The sequence below is a fragment of the Hippichthys cyanospilos genome, chromosome 16, assembly GCF_059441005.1.
Source record: "Hippichthys cyanospilos isolate Australia breed blue-spotted pipefish chromosome 16, RoL_Hcya_1.0, whole genome shotgun sequence".
NCBI classification, from domain to species: domain Eukaryota; kingdom Metazoa; phylum Chordata; class Actinopteri; order Syngnathiformes; family Syngnathidae; genus Hippichthys; species Hippichthys cyanospilos.
The window spans coordinates 12,642,808-12,661,498 of NC_142384.1; the positions used below are offsets into that span (position 1 = coordinate 12,642,808).

General features: G+C 39.4%; 2 protein-coding genes across 2 annotated transcripts; both read left to right on the top strand.

The window, feature by feature from the left end:
* Nucleotides 1-22: 22 nt before the first annotated feature.
* slc17a7a (solute carrier family 17 member 7a) lies at nt 23-14,677 on the top strand. Its single transcript, XM_088437331.1, has 13 exons — nt 23-179; nt 7,436-7,688; nt 7,771-7,889; nt 8,382-8,496; nt 8,572-8,659; nt 9,605-9,691; nt 9,832-9,974; nt 10,109-10,258; nt 10,589-10,721; nt 11,561-11,671; nt 11,746-11,873; nt 11,940-12,009; nt 12,530-14,677. Exons 1-13 carry the CDS (start codon nt 118-120, stop codon nt 12,820-12,822), a joined length of 1,752 nt encoding a protein of 583 aa, XP_088293457.1. The 5' UTR covers nt 23-117; the 3' UTR covers nt 12,823-14,677.
* Nucleotides 14,678-15,395: 718 nt separating this feature from the next.
* LOC148410660 (GTPase KRas) lies at nt 15,396-18,422 on the top strand. The gene is made up of 5 exons (XM_088438006.1): nt 15,396-15,697; nt 15,874-15,993; nt 16,663-16,841; nt 17,733-17,892; nt 17,977-18,422. Exons 2-5 carry the CDS (start codon nt 15,883-15,885, stop codon nt 18,088-18,090), a joined length of 564 nt encoding a protein of 187 aa, XP_088294132.1. The 5' UTR covers nt 15,396-15,697; nt 15,874-15,882; the 3' UTR covers nt 18,091-18,422.
* Nucleotides 18,423-18,691: the final 269 nt, after the last annotated feature.

Sequence of the window (18,691 nt, forward strand, 5' to 3'; positions counted from 1 at the left end):
TTTTACTTGCCAGTCTGGAGGCACGAGAGCGAGCAGGCGGGCGTATGCGCGTATTGTGCGCGCGTTCACGCGAGAGAGGAGCACACGGGCCGGCTGCGAGCAGTGCCAGCAAGAAGGATGGAGGTCCGACCTGACAGGTTTAAGGCGGTCGCGGCCAAAACTCTGGGAAGAATAAACAGGTACTTAATTTTTTTCCTCCCTTTGGGTAAATCACTTTTCCGACTCAAAACGTCTGCACGTTTTCTCAAGCGAGAAAGAGTTCGGTGCAGTCCACATATGACTGGTAATAGCGGAAAAGTTCTTTTCTGCACCTTTAAAAGATAAAATGGGACGAGGGTCAAGTTTAAGGTGCATAGTTTGTGGAGAAAAGGTGCAAAAAAAGGAGAAAAGTGTCTTTATGAAGTGCAGTGGCATGACTAACCAAATTCTGCTTTTGCAAATATGCATGCGCAATTTATTTTTGTTACTAATCCCGTAAAACCACTTTCTGCGTCGTTATCTTGTAAAATTTTGACCCCCAGTTTTCTCTAATATTTACTGCCTTCTGTCTCTAAGACAAGCAAAATTGCCCTCATTTTTAGCAGTAATAAGATAGCATTCTTCCAAACACATATGTTATGACTCCAAAATTTCTGTTAACAAGATATTTAAGTTTGATATAATAGATTCACATGAAATACTGCTTCTCCAACATTGCAAATCTTACAGGTGTGTGGGTAATAATTTTGAAAACACCAGAATCGTAAGAATATATGTCACGAATATTGGGAAAACGTACAGTATCTCATAGATGTATAATTTGTGTTGCAATGCAGACTGTTGCACGGACAATATTTGAGTGTAAAAAAATAGAGATGATAATCAATGATAGAGGCTCGTGCAATAACCTTTGCTTTAAGCTTGCGTTCTCTTAGGATTTGAGGTAGCGAGCAAATGTACAAATCCCGTCCTGAAATAGCCTGTTTTTCAGTCCAGATGTCGAGCCACGCAAATCCCTAAACTCTCCCCTCCCACTCGTGCCATCCTAGCCCATGTCACTTCCTGCAGCCGCTCCCTCCTCATCCATCCCATCATCCGTCCATCCATTGAAACAACTTTCATCCCATCACGCTTGCAGATTAACAGACATGCACACTGAAGGCGTTCCTTTCGGTTCAAACGGGCGACATGCAAGGCAGATATATGTACGCATTCTCTGTATTTTCATCTGTGTGTGGTGAGGAGGGCCTCCCCGGTGCCTGCCTTCCCCGAGTTGGAGAAATCTCACCAGCTCACAGACAAAAGTGTGATCCCTCCATGATGAAAGCAGCCAGAAGTTCATTTATTATTTAAACAATTTCTCCATCAGAATGCATCTCCTGTTTCTATATTAAACTCCACTAGGTAAGCACAAACAGCAGCGCTGTAAGGTCAAATGTACTTGTTCCTCTTATAGATCACACTTTGCACATAAATCACATCATCACTGGTGCGCAGAAGCAAATAGAATTTTACTTGATGTTAAACACACCTATCGCCTCGTCACCGTTTTGGCCGCATCCACATTTTTAAAGTTTCCAACAACACCCCGTGGGCCAACTCCACTAGGAGATGTTAGTTGCGACTACACACAAGGCAATGCGGAAAGTAGCAGGTAATCCATTTTTAATCCATTTCACATCCGCCAGAGTGCTACAATTTCATTTATGATGCACAGTGCCTTGGTGCCATCGTGGCTTTGATAAAATATTCAAATTGTGGTGGGAAGTATTAATTATTGTTTGATACTTTTTTCTGCTCTTTTGGCTTGACAATACTCCTATCTATCTGTCTATCTATCTATCTATCTATCTATCTATCTATCTATCTATCTATCTATCTATCTATCTATCTATCTATCTATCTATCTATCTATCTATCTATCTATCTATCTATCTATCTATCTATCTATCTATCTATCTATCTATCCATCATCCATCCATCCATCCATCCATCCATCCATCTATCCATCTATCTATCTATCTATCTATCTATCTATCTATCTATCTATCTATCTATCTATCTATCTATCTATCTATCTATCTATCTATCTATCTATCTATCTATCTATCTATCACTAGCTAATTAGCTATCACTAGCTAATTAGCTATCACTAGCTTGCTAACCATCCATTCATCAAATCATCACTTTTCTTCAGTATGTATGACACACTCTTAGTTTTGGGAAGTACTGTTATATTAATAACGGGTTTCTTGTTGTGGTTGTTGTTACCATTGATGGTGAACTGCACTGTGTTAAACTGTTTGTTACTCCATTTTGTTTTTTTTTTTAAATTTTGCTCAGTGACAAGTTATGAATTATTTTGCAATCTCCTGACTCTCTGTTCCTACTCGAGGCTGTTATGGAAGGAATTGTCAAACTCTAGCAGTTCATGTTCATCAGTTTATGGGATGTCCATCATGTATGTTGGGATTTAGACACATGCACACACACATGAAGATTACATGTAGACAGTCCACAACATTAGTTCCATATGCAATCTAATCAGATGCAATGCAACAGCTTTATTAAAATGGTTGTGATCGTTACATTGTGTAGGGACACCAGGGTCGTGTAAAGAAAATATTTTTGAATAATATTTTTTCTTGGGGTGCGTCAGATTGTGCAGGTGTGTCTAATGGTGTCTGATCAGTGTTTAATGAAGGATTATTAAGGAGGATTTTTACCGATCAGATTATTCAGATAACATAGTTTATAAAACAATACATGTGTGGTTCTATGCCAGATATGCGTGTTGATTGGATAGCGAAAGGGGGAAAAAGTAGTGTGGCAGGATGAGGAAGGGGAGGGTGTCTCCCTGGGTGACAAATTCCCACCGAGACCCAATCTGTTCACTTCGGGGAGAGCGCATGGCTCACGGAAGGAGCGCCAGAAATACCATAACTAAGAAAAATCGCAGAATAAACTATAAATGAAAATAGTTTCGGATGCCCGGGTTTACATTGAGAACAATGCCCGATCAATTGTAGCGCATGGCAACTAATGAGAATGAGGCGTCTGCTATGTTATATAATATATTTGCTGTCAGCCTTCCTGGCTGTTTCTCTCCGGCCATCATCCTCTTATGAGAGGATTACACAGAACACTCAGTGAATTCATGATTTAATATACAGGAGAACAAAGGTCATAGGTCACCAGCCAACATGTGTCATGGTTGACGTCGAATGATCTGTAGGCATATAAACTTGCTAATATGAACAATAATAATAATAATACAATCTAAGCTTCAACAATAATTTTGATGGTGTTGGAATATTTTGGAATTGTGTTATCTGTAGCTGCTTATCCTAATGAGGGTCACTGGCTGATGAACAAACATTCACACACCCAATCACATCTAAAGAATCTTATAGATGTTCAATACACCTGCCATGCATGTTTTTTGGAGTGTGGAAGGAAGGAAGTGCCCGGAGAGAGACGCAGGCTTGGGGAGAACATGCAAACTCTACACATGAAGGTCTGAGCGAGCCGGATTTGAACTAGGGACAAAACCCATCTCATCAAAGGAGCAGAAGGTTGCAGAAGCTTGTGAAGGCCAACTTATATCCATAGTCGGTTTTTATTTTGAAATTGGCTTTTATAATTTTTTTAACAGAGTGGCTAGCTTGAGTCCATGCAACATGTTTTTCTTGCCGTCACATGACAGAGCCATCGACACCAATTCATTGGCATTAAAAAAAAAAAAAAAAACATATTCAATTGCCATTGTATGCAACGGTAATGCTGTCCGCTAACTATACATGCTTTGCAGTGTGGTGCATTCAAACGCAGTCTGAACTTTCAAACGTAGACAAAAAAAAGTCTGCTAATGCCCATACGTTTAATAATGGCAAATGTCTTAATTATGTGGTTTTCTAATCAATTTTTACAGAATGCTCAGGGTGAAAATTACTTTTATTTCTTAATTACAATAAAGAGTTCTTCCTGTGTGGAGTTTGCATGTTCTCCCTGTACCCGGGTGTGTTTTCTCCAGGCTCTCCGGTTTCCTCCCACATTCCAAAAACATACATGGAAAAAATATTGGACATTCTGAATTGTCCTTAGGTGTGATTGTGACTTTGAATAGTTATTTGTCTTTGTGTGCCCTGCAATTGACTGGCAACTTGTTCAGGGTGCGATAGTCACCACCAGCACACCAGCAACCCTTGAGAAGATGATCTAGTCCTGGTATGGCAAAAAAAAACCCACTGAACAAGAATGATCTTCAGAGCTTAATATATACAGATGCATTTAATTCTCATCACTCATTTACAAACCTATACTAGACGCTGCACATGGCGTTACAGTCCGTTCCCGAAGTTGACTGGCTGCTACGGGGCCGAACATTTTCATGTGTGTTCCTCCTTGATTTTCGTCACAGCACAGTCACACCACATGATTAAAAAAAAAAAGTTGAATCCAAGTTTCACAGTGAGCGTGCAAAGACCTCCGATGCCAGGTCCCTCCAGGCTCTTACTGTTGTTGTAATTATGATATTCCAAAGGGCCCGAGGTCAGAGGCCTCCTACCTTGCTCATTAGTTGTTACCAGCTGAGAGCTAGTAAAGCAGCTCCTGTCTCCTTGCCATCATGACTACATGGGTAGAAGCGCTATGGAATTGTTTCTCTTTATTCTGTCTTTTTACCCTCAATAGTTTAAGAGCTTTGCTGTGTACAACGTGCAGTGTGATATTTAGTGTTATAAACGCTAAACGTGGAATCGTTCTCATATTGTGGGGGCTTTACACAAATGTAACATTCACACTCCTACACATTAAGCGAGTACGTTAGCAGTTTTGGGACATTTACAGATCACAATACACCTCGATCGTGCTTCAGCGTGAAGCAGCTGTAATTAAGATTGGTTTTGGCTGTAGGCTAGTCTCGTTAGCTGGTAGCATATGTGGAAGTGTCAGGCTGCAATCTGTCTCGGCGTCTAATGAGGATGCTTCCGCTGCGCTCAAGTCGGATTTCAGGAGGCCATTCGGCGCATTGTTTCCACAGGAGAAGACAGCAGGCTGATTCATCACTTGTTAATAATGATACTAACTCCTTCCTGTAAAGTTCTATGTTCCTCTAGTGTGGAGGTATTGGGATTATGATTAAAAAATATTGAGTAATCCTTATTTATGTATGAAGAATGTATATTCAATGTACGTTTTTCACATCACTTGAGTTTAAACTACGCTTAGCAGCACGCTAATTTCCTCTCTAGAAACATTAGATTTCAAACAAATCTCTCACCATAAAATTTGGTATATGAAATTGCTGATGCAGCGCATTTGAGTCAGCATACTTTGTGAAAATGTGATCAGCAGGAACGGCAACCGTGTCAGGCCTGACTACTAATTTGTTATTTTTTTGTGATCGTTAAACTGCCGATACCAGTATTGTCTGCCATCGCACATGGTACGGTGCCAATCAATGACACATATCTTTCTAAATTTACTCATTTACTGCCATTGACGGCTAAAGACGTCAAACATCCATTTTTACTGTGATGGGAATGAACAAATTCCACTGGCATATAAATCAAAAAACAATTTCAACTGGGTTGGCAGTAAATCAGTTAACATATACAATATATGCTGATTTGGAGTGAAATTCACAAAATTTTGAGATCATTCTAAAAAACTATACAGTACAGTTTGTCGTCATTTGGAAACAACGCCCTGCGCTACTTTGCTACTCCATATTCATTTCCGGAAGTAAATCATTTTTATAATCCTAATCTCAATGTTGTGACAGATTAAGAGGTAGAGCTAGAGCGAGTAGAAGGCAGGAAGCAGATGTATTAAATCTCCTACAAATTCTAAAATACCGCTTTTACAAAGTATAATATTATGTATTGTTTTCATCTGTTAACACCCACAGTAATTATACATATATATATGTATATAGCGTAAAAAATGTGATGCTGAGTTTGCAGCTGGGAGAATACGGAGTAAACTGCAGATGTTAGCTGAAAATACAGGAACAGACAGCCGTGCAGGCAGATAGATGTGTAGTGACACATTACAGTATAAAAAGCCACGCTGAATTATTTATCTCATCCAAAAACGCATCAATAATGAACCAGTGTCAGAATGTGACTCGCCCCATGTTGTGTGTGTGTGTATGCGTGTGTATGTATGTATGTGTGAGTCTGCGTGAGTAAGTGAGAATCACGCGGTAGTGCTGAGTGCATGAGAGAAATGATTCATTTTCTACAGTTTTTTTTATACTCCCGTAAAAACGAATAAAACAAAAACAAAAAATCTGAAATACATGAACGTCCCTGTGATGATCGCAATCATTTCTATACATTTCTGTACAGCTCACTGACTAAGTAGATCAAGCTCAATGGAAAGTGTGCATGTGACACACAAGAGTGCTCAATGCGGATGCACACGTATGCAAAAGCATGCAGTCACGATCTGTTTTATGTCAGGTTTGTCTACTAGAAAATTGACTGTGCAATTGGATAAAAATTAACAAAATAAAGGCAACCGGCATTTCTCAATCTACTAATGAGTTCATTTATGTTACAATTAATTTGCTTTTAGTTTGTGAGGAAAATTACTGTTGTCGTCACCGCATTACATTGCATTAAATATGTCTCACCTAAATCTCACTTACCCCCCTGAGGTAGCCTCATGTACCCCCATTTGAATACCACTGGTCCAAGACTCTAAACCTGAGTTTTATTAATGTTTTTTTTTAACATTCTTAAATGTTACACACCTGAAAAACATTGAAACTGTGTTTTTAAAGGTATTAATTGTGCATGAAAAATAATTTAGCTTTCATATTATAGACAAAAGATTAGGTTTTTACTGCTGAAAATTGTGAGACACTTGATTTAGAATCCCTTTCATTTAAAACCAAGTGAGAGCACATACAGTAACTGGCAATTTATTGGTCGAATCGTGGAATGGCTTACTTCACAAATCTTCTCTTTTTGTATCGTTCTTTTAACACCTTTTGTTGAGCAGAAGATAGCAAAACACACGTGCATTAAACCTGTGTTAATCCTCCATTCTGCACCATATAATAAATACCAAGCGGTACCTTATCATGTTACAAGGTGAAAACTGGGCACTGACTAGTGCTTGGAAGAATTTAGAAATTTGGATTATCATGGAACATTTTTGCTATGATTTTTTTGTGAATTTCTGAATAGCCCTTTAACCAGAAGATTCATAGCTGGGTCTCATGATAACTTGACGGATGAATCCAAGAATTTATCCCACAAGGGGTCCTTTTGAATCAGGTGATATGATCCTTGAATAGCTTGAGTAGAAAATGTCAATGTAAAATGTACACATCAAAAACAAACACACCGGATCATGTCTATGCTTTTCAATCCCGGTAGCTGCTCCAAAGTCTTGGGCAAAGGTGCTATGTTCAATATTTGTAAATGCTCTCCTGCACAATCAGGTTGATTGACAAGCAGCAGCCCAATGGAGAAACCATCGAGCTGTCGGCCGAGGGCCGTCCTGAGCTGGTGCAGGAGAAGGAGCTGCCCGTGGTGGACTGTACCTGCTTTGGGCTACCCAGGCGTTACATCATCGCCATCCTCTCTGGCCTGGGCTTCTGCATCTCCTTCGGCATCCGATGCAATCTGGGCGTGGCCATTGTCAGCATGGTCAACGACCACACTGTCTACAAAGGCAACAAGGAAGTGCTCGTGGTAGGTGCAGCGCTTGAGTGATGCTCCTGTCGTTTTTATATGCTTTTTTTTCATTAAAATATTAAATGCCACTTTGCCTCAGGCTGCACAGTTCACTTGGGATCCAGAGACGGTGGGCATGATCCATGGCTCCTTCTTCTGGGGCTACATTGTCACGCAGATCCCTGGAGGTTTTATATGTCAGAAATTTGCAGCCAACAGGTGATTTGTCTCAGGGTAAACGTCTGATCTACTTAGGACTGCTATGTTCATTGTGGTATTGTCGCGTGGTATTGGCCTGATAGGGAACTAAAGACATAACTGTATGGCAGATGCCCATCAAAACGCAAGTTTTGTAAAGTATAGAAATAGAAAATGAAAAGGGAAAACTGGCTTTAATTTATTGTATTTTTTTTTAAATAAAAATGCTATCATGAGATCTCTGTACTAGGTATTTCTTTAAAATTATTTGTTTAGTTTTGGGGTAAATTTTGTGTATCAAAAGTACCAGTAGTATCCATACTTGATGTAGGTATCTGTGACTACTTTTACTGGTATCGATTTGAAAAACAGCAATATTGAATATTGTGAGTATCCCTAAAATCAACATGTCAATATTTTTTTTTCAATGTTTTTTTATGCCTTTCTGTTGAGCTAGTGTTATTGTTCCCAGTACATTTTGAGGCAGCTTTATTTTGCCCTTATGTACTCCAGAGTTTTTGGCTTTGCCATCGTGGCCACGTCAACCCTCAATATGCTGATCCCATCTGCCGCCCGCTGCCATTACAGCTGCGTTATACTGGTCAGAATATGTCAAGGCCTTGTTGAGGTACAGTGAATTTGCGGAGGATTGCATGTTTTTGTCCACCTGAGTCTCTTTCGCTGACTGGCTTGCATCCTGCAGGGTGTGTCGTACCCGGCCTGCCATGGCATTTGGGCAAAGTGGGCTCCTCCACTAGAGAGAAGTCGATTAGCCACCACCGCATTTTGTGGTAAGTTCAAAATTGTGGTACCAACTGCAATGCTTATTTGGTCATCTCTGTTTTTTTTTTCTATTGATTAATATACAGTAAGTTCTGCTTTCAGGGACAACAAATGTTTACTGTCACTGAGAGGGGACTGGGAATTTTCACATTGTTAGTAATCATGGTTTAGGAAATGTTTTTATCATCCAGAACTAATGCAATTTTTACCCCAGAAGCTTAATTGAAAGAAAATTTTCTGTGATGTGAGAAATCTTTGGTTCTCTTACATGTTCTCTTACATGGGGGTACACAAAGGCACGTGAGATTTTAAAATAGATTTATAAAGTAGAATTCAAGAAAAATATGTCAAATTAATTACATAAACGTTTCAGGGAAATATAAATATAATTCATAAAAAATGTGATAGATATTTTTTTTATCTTAAAAACCCAGTCCTCCCATATCAGAATGATTTTACTCAAGTAGTCAATTGCATATGCCACCTAACATCACCAGTCATATGAAAACTTTATTTAGAATTAAGGGAAGGATTTCCTTTTGAGAACAGATCTTTTCTTTCATCCCAAAAGAAAAACACTTTATGTTAACAGTCATTTTCTATGGAATACTTTCAGGCAAAAATCTTAATTTGTAATTAAGTTAGTCTTTATCTTTTTGTTTGCAAATAGTTCAAAAGACAACAATTTTGCTACAGCTCTTGGTTTAAGCAGAGACGTTGCTTAAGTGGGACAACAGGGGGCCTCACCCCCCTCTGAACTATGTGTAACTTGTTAAGTTCTTGCAACATTTTATTTAACACTAAGAAATATATTTGGAAATGATTTTCTCGGCCCCCTGATGGACTTTATCAGCCCTATAGTCCCGACAGAGAGACATACCTGGAGCAGCCCCTTATTTTGGTTTTAGGGGTTGTCTCGCTGAAAGTTGAAATGAAACTTCTTGCACTTGTAGGATCCTATGCAGGAGCTGTGGTGGCCATGCCTTTAGCGGGAATATTGGTGCAATACACTGGGTGGCCTTCTGTATTCTACGTCTATGGTGAGCATGTGCCATGTATATGTTGCAACTAGCCTGTTCTACATGGAAGTACACCATGTACTCAGAATGTCCACCAAACATGATCTGTTTAAGATTATTCATCGATTTTAATTTCTTTCTAAACTTTTGAACTTAACCAGGCAGTTTTGGGATATTCTGGTACTTGTTCTGGGTCCTGGTGTCCTACGAGAGTCCAGCTGCCCATCCCACTATCACCCCAGAGGAGAGGAAGTATATTGAGGATGCAATTGGAGAGTCAGCAACATTTCTCAACCCGCTCCAGGTACGTCTCTGTCACGGTGAAAAAAAAGACAAGCTTGTGTTTAAAAAAAAAAACAAAAAAAAACATCTTTGGCTATAAACATAATCTCATGCAGTGAGTGGATCACGGTCACATTTCATTCTCATTGGCGACAGAAATTTAAGACTCCATGGAGGCAGTTCTTCACCTCCATGCCCGTCTACGCCATCATTGTGGCCAACTTCTGCAGGAGCTGGACCTTCTACCTGCTTCTCATCAGCCAGCCGGCCTACTTTGAAGAAGTTTTTGGTTTTGAGATCAGCAAGGTCAGCAGCGCAACTGAATGTTTGGATGCTTGAGTTTTGGATTACAGTACTTCTACTGGGGTGTCCCCCATCATTATCACAAAGAGAGTGGGGGTAGAAATTAAGAAATATAGGAATCCCTCGTTTTTCACGGGTAATGGGGACCGGAAGGCCCATGGGGTTTTCATGCATGTTTGGTTAGCTATAGGCTTCACTCCAATTAGACTTCAGGGTGCGGCTAATATAACCGCAGCTCTCCATGAAACTACAGCCAAAGGGATAGGAAGGGAAGGGAAAACAGTACAGTTACCATATAAGGTTTAATAATTTAAGATCTATCCTATCTATCAGGTGGGCATGGTGTCGGCTTTGCCCCATCTCGTGATGACCATCATCGTTCCAGTGGGAGGCCAGCTAGCCGACTACCTTCGATCCCACAATTTAATGACCACTACCAATGTCAGGAAACTCATGAACTGTGGAGGTGATTTTTTACTTTGTATTGTTTTCTACCACCCAAAGTATCACAGCTGGTTTAGTGCAATATCTTGAGGTCAACAACATTGGGTACACCTGCACATAGTGTAGGGCTGTAATGGCAGTATGACGACAATGTCAATGATTTTGACAAAATAGTAGAAATAGTTTGTCGTGGGATGCACCACATGTTCTCTTTAATGTTTTTACTTTTTACAGGTGACTGTTTCCAAACAACTATATACATCCTATACACTATACACTGTCAAAACAAAATAAAAAGTGTGTTTTTAATCAAAGAAATATAAGTGGGAAAAACTTTGCAATATTGAATATTTATTGCCATTTAGGTTAGCATAACATAGCTAGCTAGTTTTTTGGTCTAATTAATTTTGTGGAGTTGTTCTTGTAACATTTTTTAGTTGGGGTTCAATACAAGGCTCTTTAAACATTAATTTTCTATTTTTTATTTTTTGTGAAATGAGTTAAAGTCAATCTTCGCAAAAGCAAAACTTAACACATTTAGTTAGATTGCCCTACTCAGCTTTTACCTGTGTGTTGACTTTTATTAGTTTCATGTAGTTTAATACACGTCTCTTGACTTTTGGAAATTTCAAACTGCACTTTTGTTGAATGCTGCAAAGGCCTTAGCATATATAACTTCTTTGAATATTATCTTTGCTGAGTCATCATTTTTCACACAGCTTTTGGATGATATCATGTCATTCATAAAACTCTACCTAGTGAAGTGACTATGCATATGTTCACTTTTTAAACAGCAAAAATGATGATTATGACAATGATACAAGAAATCATTTTATGATTATATTTTTACTCTGTTTTCAGGTTTTGGCATGGAGGCCACCCTCCTACTTGTGGTGGGATATTCTCACACAAAAGGTGTAGCCATCTCCTTCTTAGTGCTTGCTGTCGGTTTTAGCGGCTTTGCAATATCAGGTACAAAAGAGATGACATTTTACTTGCTGCAAATGATTGTAGTTATAATTTGAGTGTTTCAAATCTTTTTTTAGGTTTCAATGTCAATCACTTGGATATTGCGCCTCGATACGCCAGCATACTAATGGGGATCTCAAACGGGGTGGGAACATTGTCTGGAATGGTGTGTCCACTCATAGTGGGAGCCATGACCAAACATAAAGTAAGAAGCATGCATTTCTCAATTGAAAATAGCAAAGTTGTGATGGGGTTTTCATCTTCATTTTAGACACGCGAGGAGTGGCAGTACGTCTTCCTTATAGCATCCCTGGTTCACTATGGAGGAGTTGTTTTCTATGGTAAGCCTTCATGAGGATGTCATTCTTTAGCAAAAGTTGGACAAACCAAAGGTTCTGCAATGTCCAATTAGGCAATGAGTATAACATTGGAAATTGGAAGATTTTTTTGGACCGAAATTTTGGGGAAATCCCAATGATTTTTTTGTTGTTGTTTGTTTTTGGTATGAGTGAATTTTTGGGGGGCTGAAATGCATTCCCATTATGAATCAAAAATGTTGAATATGAAATTCTAAGAAGAATGAATTTAGTCTGTTTCGTTGAATCGCTCATTTAAATAGATTGTTTTTTGGGGTGAAAAATAAGCAATTTTGACAATTTGTAAAACGAAAAAAGAATGGTCCATATTGCACAAGTCTTCTGAATCTGCTAAAATTTGAATGATAGCTGAAACCTGTGGAAGATGAGGCAAGACATAAAAAGTGGTTGAAACGAAAACAATAATATTAAAGAATAGGGATAACATGAACGTGAAGGCCTTCGGCCTCCGCACAATAAGACACCCACTTTTCCTTACTTTCAGGAATCTTCGCGTCGGGAGAAAAGCAGCCATGGGCCGACATCGAAGATACCAGCCAAGAGAAGTGCGGCATCATCGACGAAGACGAGCTGGCCAACGAGACAGAGGAACTGTACCGAACCGGCGGCGGCCAGTACGGGGCCATGAGCCAACAGGTGGTCGGTTCAAACGGCGGCGGCTCCGGAGGAGGCGGGGCCGGATGGGTGTCGGACTGGGATAAATCTGAGGAGTACGTGCAGCCGCCTGGATACAACTCATACAAGTGCAGTGGAGTAGAGGAGAAGAAGTTGACGTAGAAGAGACACTGATCTGATCCACGTTTGTACAAAAACAGGAAGGGAAGAACTAGCTGTGTACTTTTGTACAATTCCAAAAGTATAATGAATCTTTTGTTGTGTGGATTTATGTGTGTGGCAGAAGGCAGTGTTATATACATTAACACATACAATACTTATATGCTTAGCTCATCCCCCAGACATCCTCCCACAAGGCACGGCTCGCTGTGATTGGTCCATGTCCATCTTGAGGAAGAATTGCAGTGAGCGTCTGTCTTGTGTTGTATTTCAGATCTAATGTTTAAGCTGCATTTTTTTTTCAGGGAGTGCATGTCTGTTTTTAAGAATAATATCCATAATGAAGAGTGATGATCGACACATACACACACACACAGACACCCACTTAACCCTTGTGCAATATTTTGACCAATTTGGGGTTTTCTACCACAACATTCTTGCAGTCTTTTAGCCAAGGGATAGCGCACACATGGTAGTGTGATAACTAAGTGACCGTGCCATGTTGAACTTTGACATGCTGTCGCCGTCTGGGTGAAATTTCAGCTCCCTATTGTCTTCATTCAATGCTTTCCCTATGATGTGAAATGCCTTTGATGTAAAGGTTAAAGGATTGGAAAAAATACAGCACAAGGGTTAAGCACCGTTTTAATGAGTCACATCCTTCCTTTTTTCATGAAATTGGTGCCATGCAACTTCAAAACATCCAAATGAGAGAGGAAAAAGGTTCTTATTAGTCGTATAGTGGCAGGCTTCCCTTGATGGCGTCTGAATGAAGCTCACCTGTGTATGACCTAACTAGGTCAGGTCTGGCTCACGGGTCACAAGGCTCATATGATCAGTAATCACCCAACACTCCAGAATATTTATTTGATTTAGAGCACTATGGTGTTTTGTTCTCCAATTGATGCAAAATAGTCCAAAAATGATGTGTGATTTGTTTGTTTCCCGCTTTCTCCCCATTCATTCAGCACAGTTTTTTTTTTCTTATCCTTGAAACAAGGCCATTTGAAATCAATGGATAAGTGATAGTGTGTTGTTCTGTCAGTTGGGTACAGGTGCTAAAACGTTGTGCAGTGAGCATGTTATAATGAGCACAGCAGTGCATTCCCCCATCATCCCTCTGCTCCTTTAACATACACAAAATGGATGTGAGCACACTCGAACGCCAGGATGTGCAGATTTGGCACCAAAGTGTCAGTCGAACAACATCGACTTGATGCAACAACATTATGTATTATAAGAGGGTGATATTTGTGTGGTTTTTTTTAAATATAGTGGCTGTCTCCATCCTATAAAAAAGCAAACTTGATGCAATGGCAGCTGACTAATGGAGTCACAGGGAAATCTGTGTACCAGCACAAAGAGACTCACACTCTAAACAGGAGGCGTGTTCATGTGCACACACGAAATGCAAATACACACTGCATGTACTTACACTGCAATCAATTATGACATTTTTATTTGACATCTTTTTTCAGGTCAGCTGTCTTACTGTGAGCTTGGAAATAGTGATCTTGATGGGACAAAATACACTGCTAGAATGTTAAGGGTCAACAGAAGCTTATTTTATCTTTCAAGTAAAATGTTGAAAAAAAGAATGATTATTCCTGTGAACATTTTTCAGTGTCGTATCAGTGAATTTTTAATCCACTTTCTTCTTTGTCTCAGTTTAATGCCATCCAAATGTTGTTTTCCTCTCAATCTCCTTGAAATGTGTTGAAACGTGATGGGAAGTAGTGTGTAAACACTTCAATCTTAAATATTTTAAGATGAAAAAAACTGGAAAATAGCTTATGTACGAAAGTAGTGTATGTGAAAAATTCTTGTTCATAATAAAACCTAAGCAGCTATTTTACAAGTGTCTGCTGTTTGTTCCATTATTTATTTAATTTAAATTAGTCAACCTCTTTCACAGCTATGGAGCAGTGGCCATTTACTCCTTCCGACTGTTTCTCGGGGCAGATGGAAACTGGATTATCGCTGTGATTTTAGGCAAAGATTAGGTATGGGAGCAGATGCACTCTGTGGGGGAGTGCGGCAGCAATATGAACGTCACGACGCGGGATGGCGAACAAGTGCGTGTCCGTTCATTTCCGTAGGGGCTAGATGTTCATCACTATAACCGCAAGAGAGCAGTAGAGGTCCAAAAACGATTTTAATGGGGTACAATTTAAAATAAAATAAAAAAAACAGATTAAAATTCTGTGATGGCAACGTTTCATACTACTATGCTAAATTATACCACTCTTTATTCACGTCATTTTTTTTTTACCTCGTGTTGGGACCGGGGAGTTAGAAAAATATAACGAGTTTATTTTAACACAGGGAATATACATTTTAATTTCCAAGCGAGGGAGAAATATTGAATAACTACTTAAATAAAGTGCAAGTACACTAATAAGTGACTATCCGATATAGCTCAAAGACCTCGCCCATGTGTATTCAGACCCATGCATGATTGGATATTTTTTGTAATAGGCGGCACTGATATCAAAATCTCCACTATGATTGGACAGAATTAACGTCTGTTTTAAAAATCCGCCTCCTATTGGTGGTTTAGCGTGGGATCATCGCAATAATTTTCACTGTTACAATGATTAACAATGGATGTCGATGGGGGCTAAATTAGATGTTGTCGTTTATTTACAACTTTCGGGTTTTGCCATTACCAACCATCAGTTAGCCGCAGTAGATCCAGTGTTCACGTTTTGATTTTTCCCGGGACAAGACGAAAGGACTTAAAGTGTATTTTTACGTGCGGTTTGAGGAAGGAAATAGTATTCAGGCTAACGCTATGTAGCATGCTAATGTCATACATTCACGCGTGAACTCCGGACTGGTGAACTCACACCCGCTTATAAAATCAAATACGAACAAGGTAAGGCTTATTCTTACGTAACACCGTCGTGCCGAATGTCGGAGGCGACATATATGGTTAAGAGTGTCAAAGTTAAATCTGGGTCGCCATGTCACAGCGTTATATCATCAGACGAATCAGCTGTCTGACAACTAAGCGGTCGCAGTGTGTTTTCAATTGTTTTGCTTTCGCGTTAGTTTGCAGGCATGACCGAGTACAAGCTAGTGGTGGTCGGTGCCGGAGGCGTGGGGAAGAGTGCTCTCACCATCCAGCTGATCCAGAATCACTTTGTGGATGAATATGATCCAACCATCGAGGTGGGGCACCGCTCACTGTCTACCATGTCTATAAAATCAGTCTGGAGTGGTTTGGTGTGCAACACACACACACACACAAAAAAAGCTTCGTGTAAATTGAGGTTCCCCTTGATGCATTATAATCGATCTAATAAATGATTGTACTGTTAACCCCAAAATGTTACCATAATCTCTCAGATTGTACTCTCACACAAATGTGCAGCAACACAGTCATCATAGGAATTACTTTTTTTGTACTTTATTATCTACTTAATAATCTGTACATTAGAATTCTTATGGGCCAGTTCCTCAAAAGTTAATCGGACTGGATTTTGGATTTCTGATTGGCTTATCTTGGGTTATTCAAAAGGAAAAATTGGAATAAGTAATAATAGAAAGAAGTGGATGCTTGTTATTTTTGTGATATATATTGTCCATTTTAGGGTGTTGGTAATCTGGTTTTGGAAATCTTTAAAAAAAAAAAAAGGTCGATTTGGATGAGGGTCATTCAATCCACCGTTGAGTGCCAAAAATGTCATAAATGTTAGACTGATTTCTGATCCCGATAGCAAAAAGAAAAAAATCTAATCCAGATCATTTTGATTAACTTTACATTTTCTGAACAACTGGACCCGTAAGGCACAAAATTAAAATGGCTAACACATGGACGCTCGTGTATACGTCATACAGGACTCGTACAGGAAGCAGGTGGTGATCGACGGAGAGACATGTCTCTTGGACATTCTGGACACTGCTGGCCAGGAGGAGTATAGTGCCATGAGGGACCAATACATGAGGACAGGGGAGGGTTTCCTCTGTGTCTACGCCATCAACAACACCAAGTCTTTTGAAGACGTTCACCTATACAGGTACTTGTGACATTACGATTTTGTGTACAAAAATCTTTGTCCAAATTTTGGACCGTATAAACCCATTATAAGTACAATTTTTGAGATGCGTTTTAATAGAATTTATTACATTGATTTTCCTGCGATTTTTTTTTACAACATTCCGTTGAGCTTCTGTCAAACAATGTCAACATACCGAAACATTTTTGGTTGGTGTTTCACATCGAGACAGTAGGTGGCGGTAGAGACCAGTTAATGACTGTCTTAAAGTGTCATCATCACGTTAAAAATGTAAAAAGTGCTGTTTCTCTTGGCATTACAAAGCATTAAATTATATTTGTCCACACCTGCAGAAAGTGTGTTTAAAATCTCCCATACTCCATTTGAGGACCGCTGAGCTATATATGCAAACGTATTAATCAAATGAAGAGTCTTTGAATGTTATCTGGCATATTTTCTTACAAGTGTCTTTGATATACTGCTTTTGTTGTTTTTTTTGGGGGGGACCATAGTTTAAAACTAAAGAAACCAAAATAGAACAAAACCTTGACGCTTTTTTTGCAGCATTGCAGTCTTGTGATCCTTTAAAATGAAACTAATGGAACGTGTCTCAGCTGACATGGATGGGTTTGTGTTTAATCTCACTTTTAAGTTATATTTGTACTTTTCTGCTTGCTTTTTATTTCAGTATTATCTTATTCAATCCAAAAGGTATTTTTAAAGTCTAGTCATTCAATTCTAATTACTTAGGCGGATTGAATGTCTGGACTCTTAAAAAATAAATAAATAAATATAATATATTTTTTTTTTTCAAGATGTATAAATATATCCAGGATAATTGTACAAAAAGCTCTGAAAATCTGATCTGAAAAAAGGGTTGTGTTGCCTGCAATCTCTTCCTGATTGGTCCAGAGAGCAGATCAACAGGGTGAAGGACAGCGACAGCGTTCCCATGGTGCTGGTGGGCAACAAAAGCGACTTGAGCACGCGCTCGGTGGAGACGCGGCAAGCGCAGGAACTGGCCCGGAGTTACGGCGTGCCCTTCGTGGAAACTTCGGCCAAAACCAGACAGGTGCGCGAGCGTGACAACCTTGACTGCGTGTGTTTTGCATGCCTCCATCAGCGTGACCGTGTTCTGCATTTGTGTTCCCGTCAGGGTGTGGAGGAAGCATTCTATTCACTAGTGAGAGAGATCAGAAGATACAAGGAGACCAACCGCAGTAACAAAAAGAGCAAGAAGAACACTCAGAGACGTTGCATGATATTATAGCGATCGGCACACACCTCCTGTACAGCACTTATCATACACACAAGCAAGCCCCTCCTATACGTCAGGTAGGCCACAAGCTCTACAACATGTTTGTCCATTTAATGCTGTGAATGTCCAAAACAAACTGTATTGTTAACTAGTTTTTTAACAGCAGCATTCTTTTTTTTTTTTTTTAATTAATAGAATTTAAACATTTCTTTCTGATTTGTTGCTACCATGTGTGCTACAGTGGCGTGTTGCTGCACTTTGCACTGATGACTTATTTGGGCCAAATGGCAATAGGGTGGACATTTCAATGATTTTTGACACAAAATACATCAAACTGTTTCCTACTCTTGAAATCTCTTGTGTCGTTTGTTTAAAATCTTTTCGATCTCTCAGATTGTTTTGTCGTCATCATTACGTTTTCATACCTTATGTAATGCCGTCACTTTTTTTAAAATAAAGAAAAAATATAACACATTTTGGGTTTACCGAGCAAATAAAAGCGATGGCTCTTACAGAGCTACTTTAGGTTGCGAAAATGGGTTGAACCGAAGAGTCAGTGAACAAAAACATTCCACATAAATGTTTAACAATGTCATTCGCCTTCCACCACTGA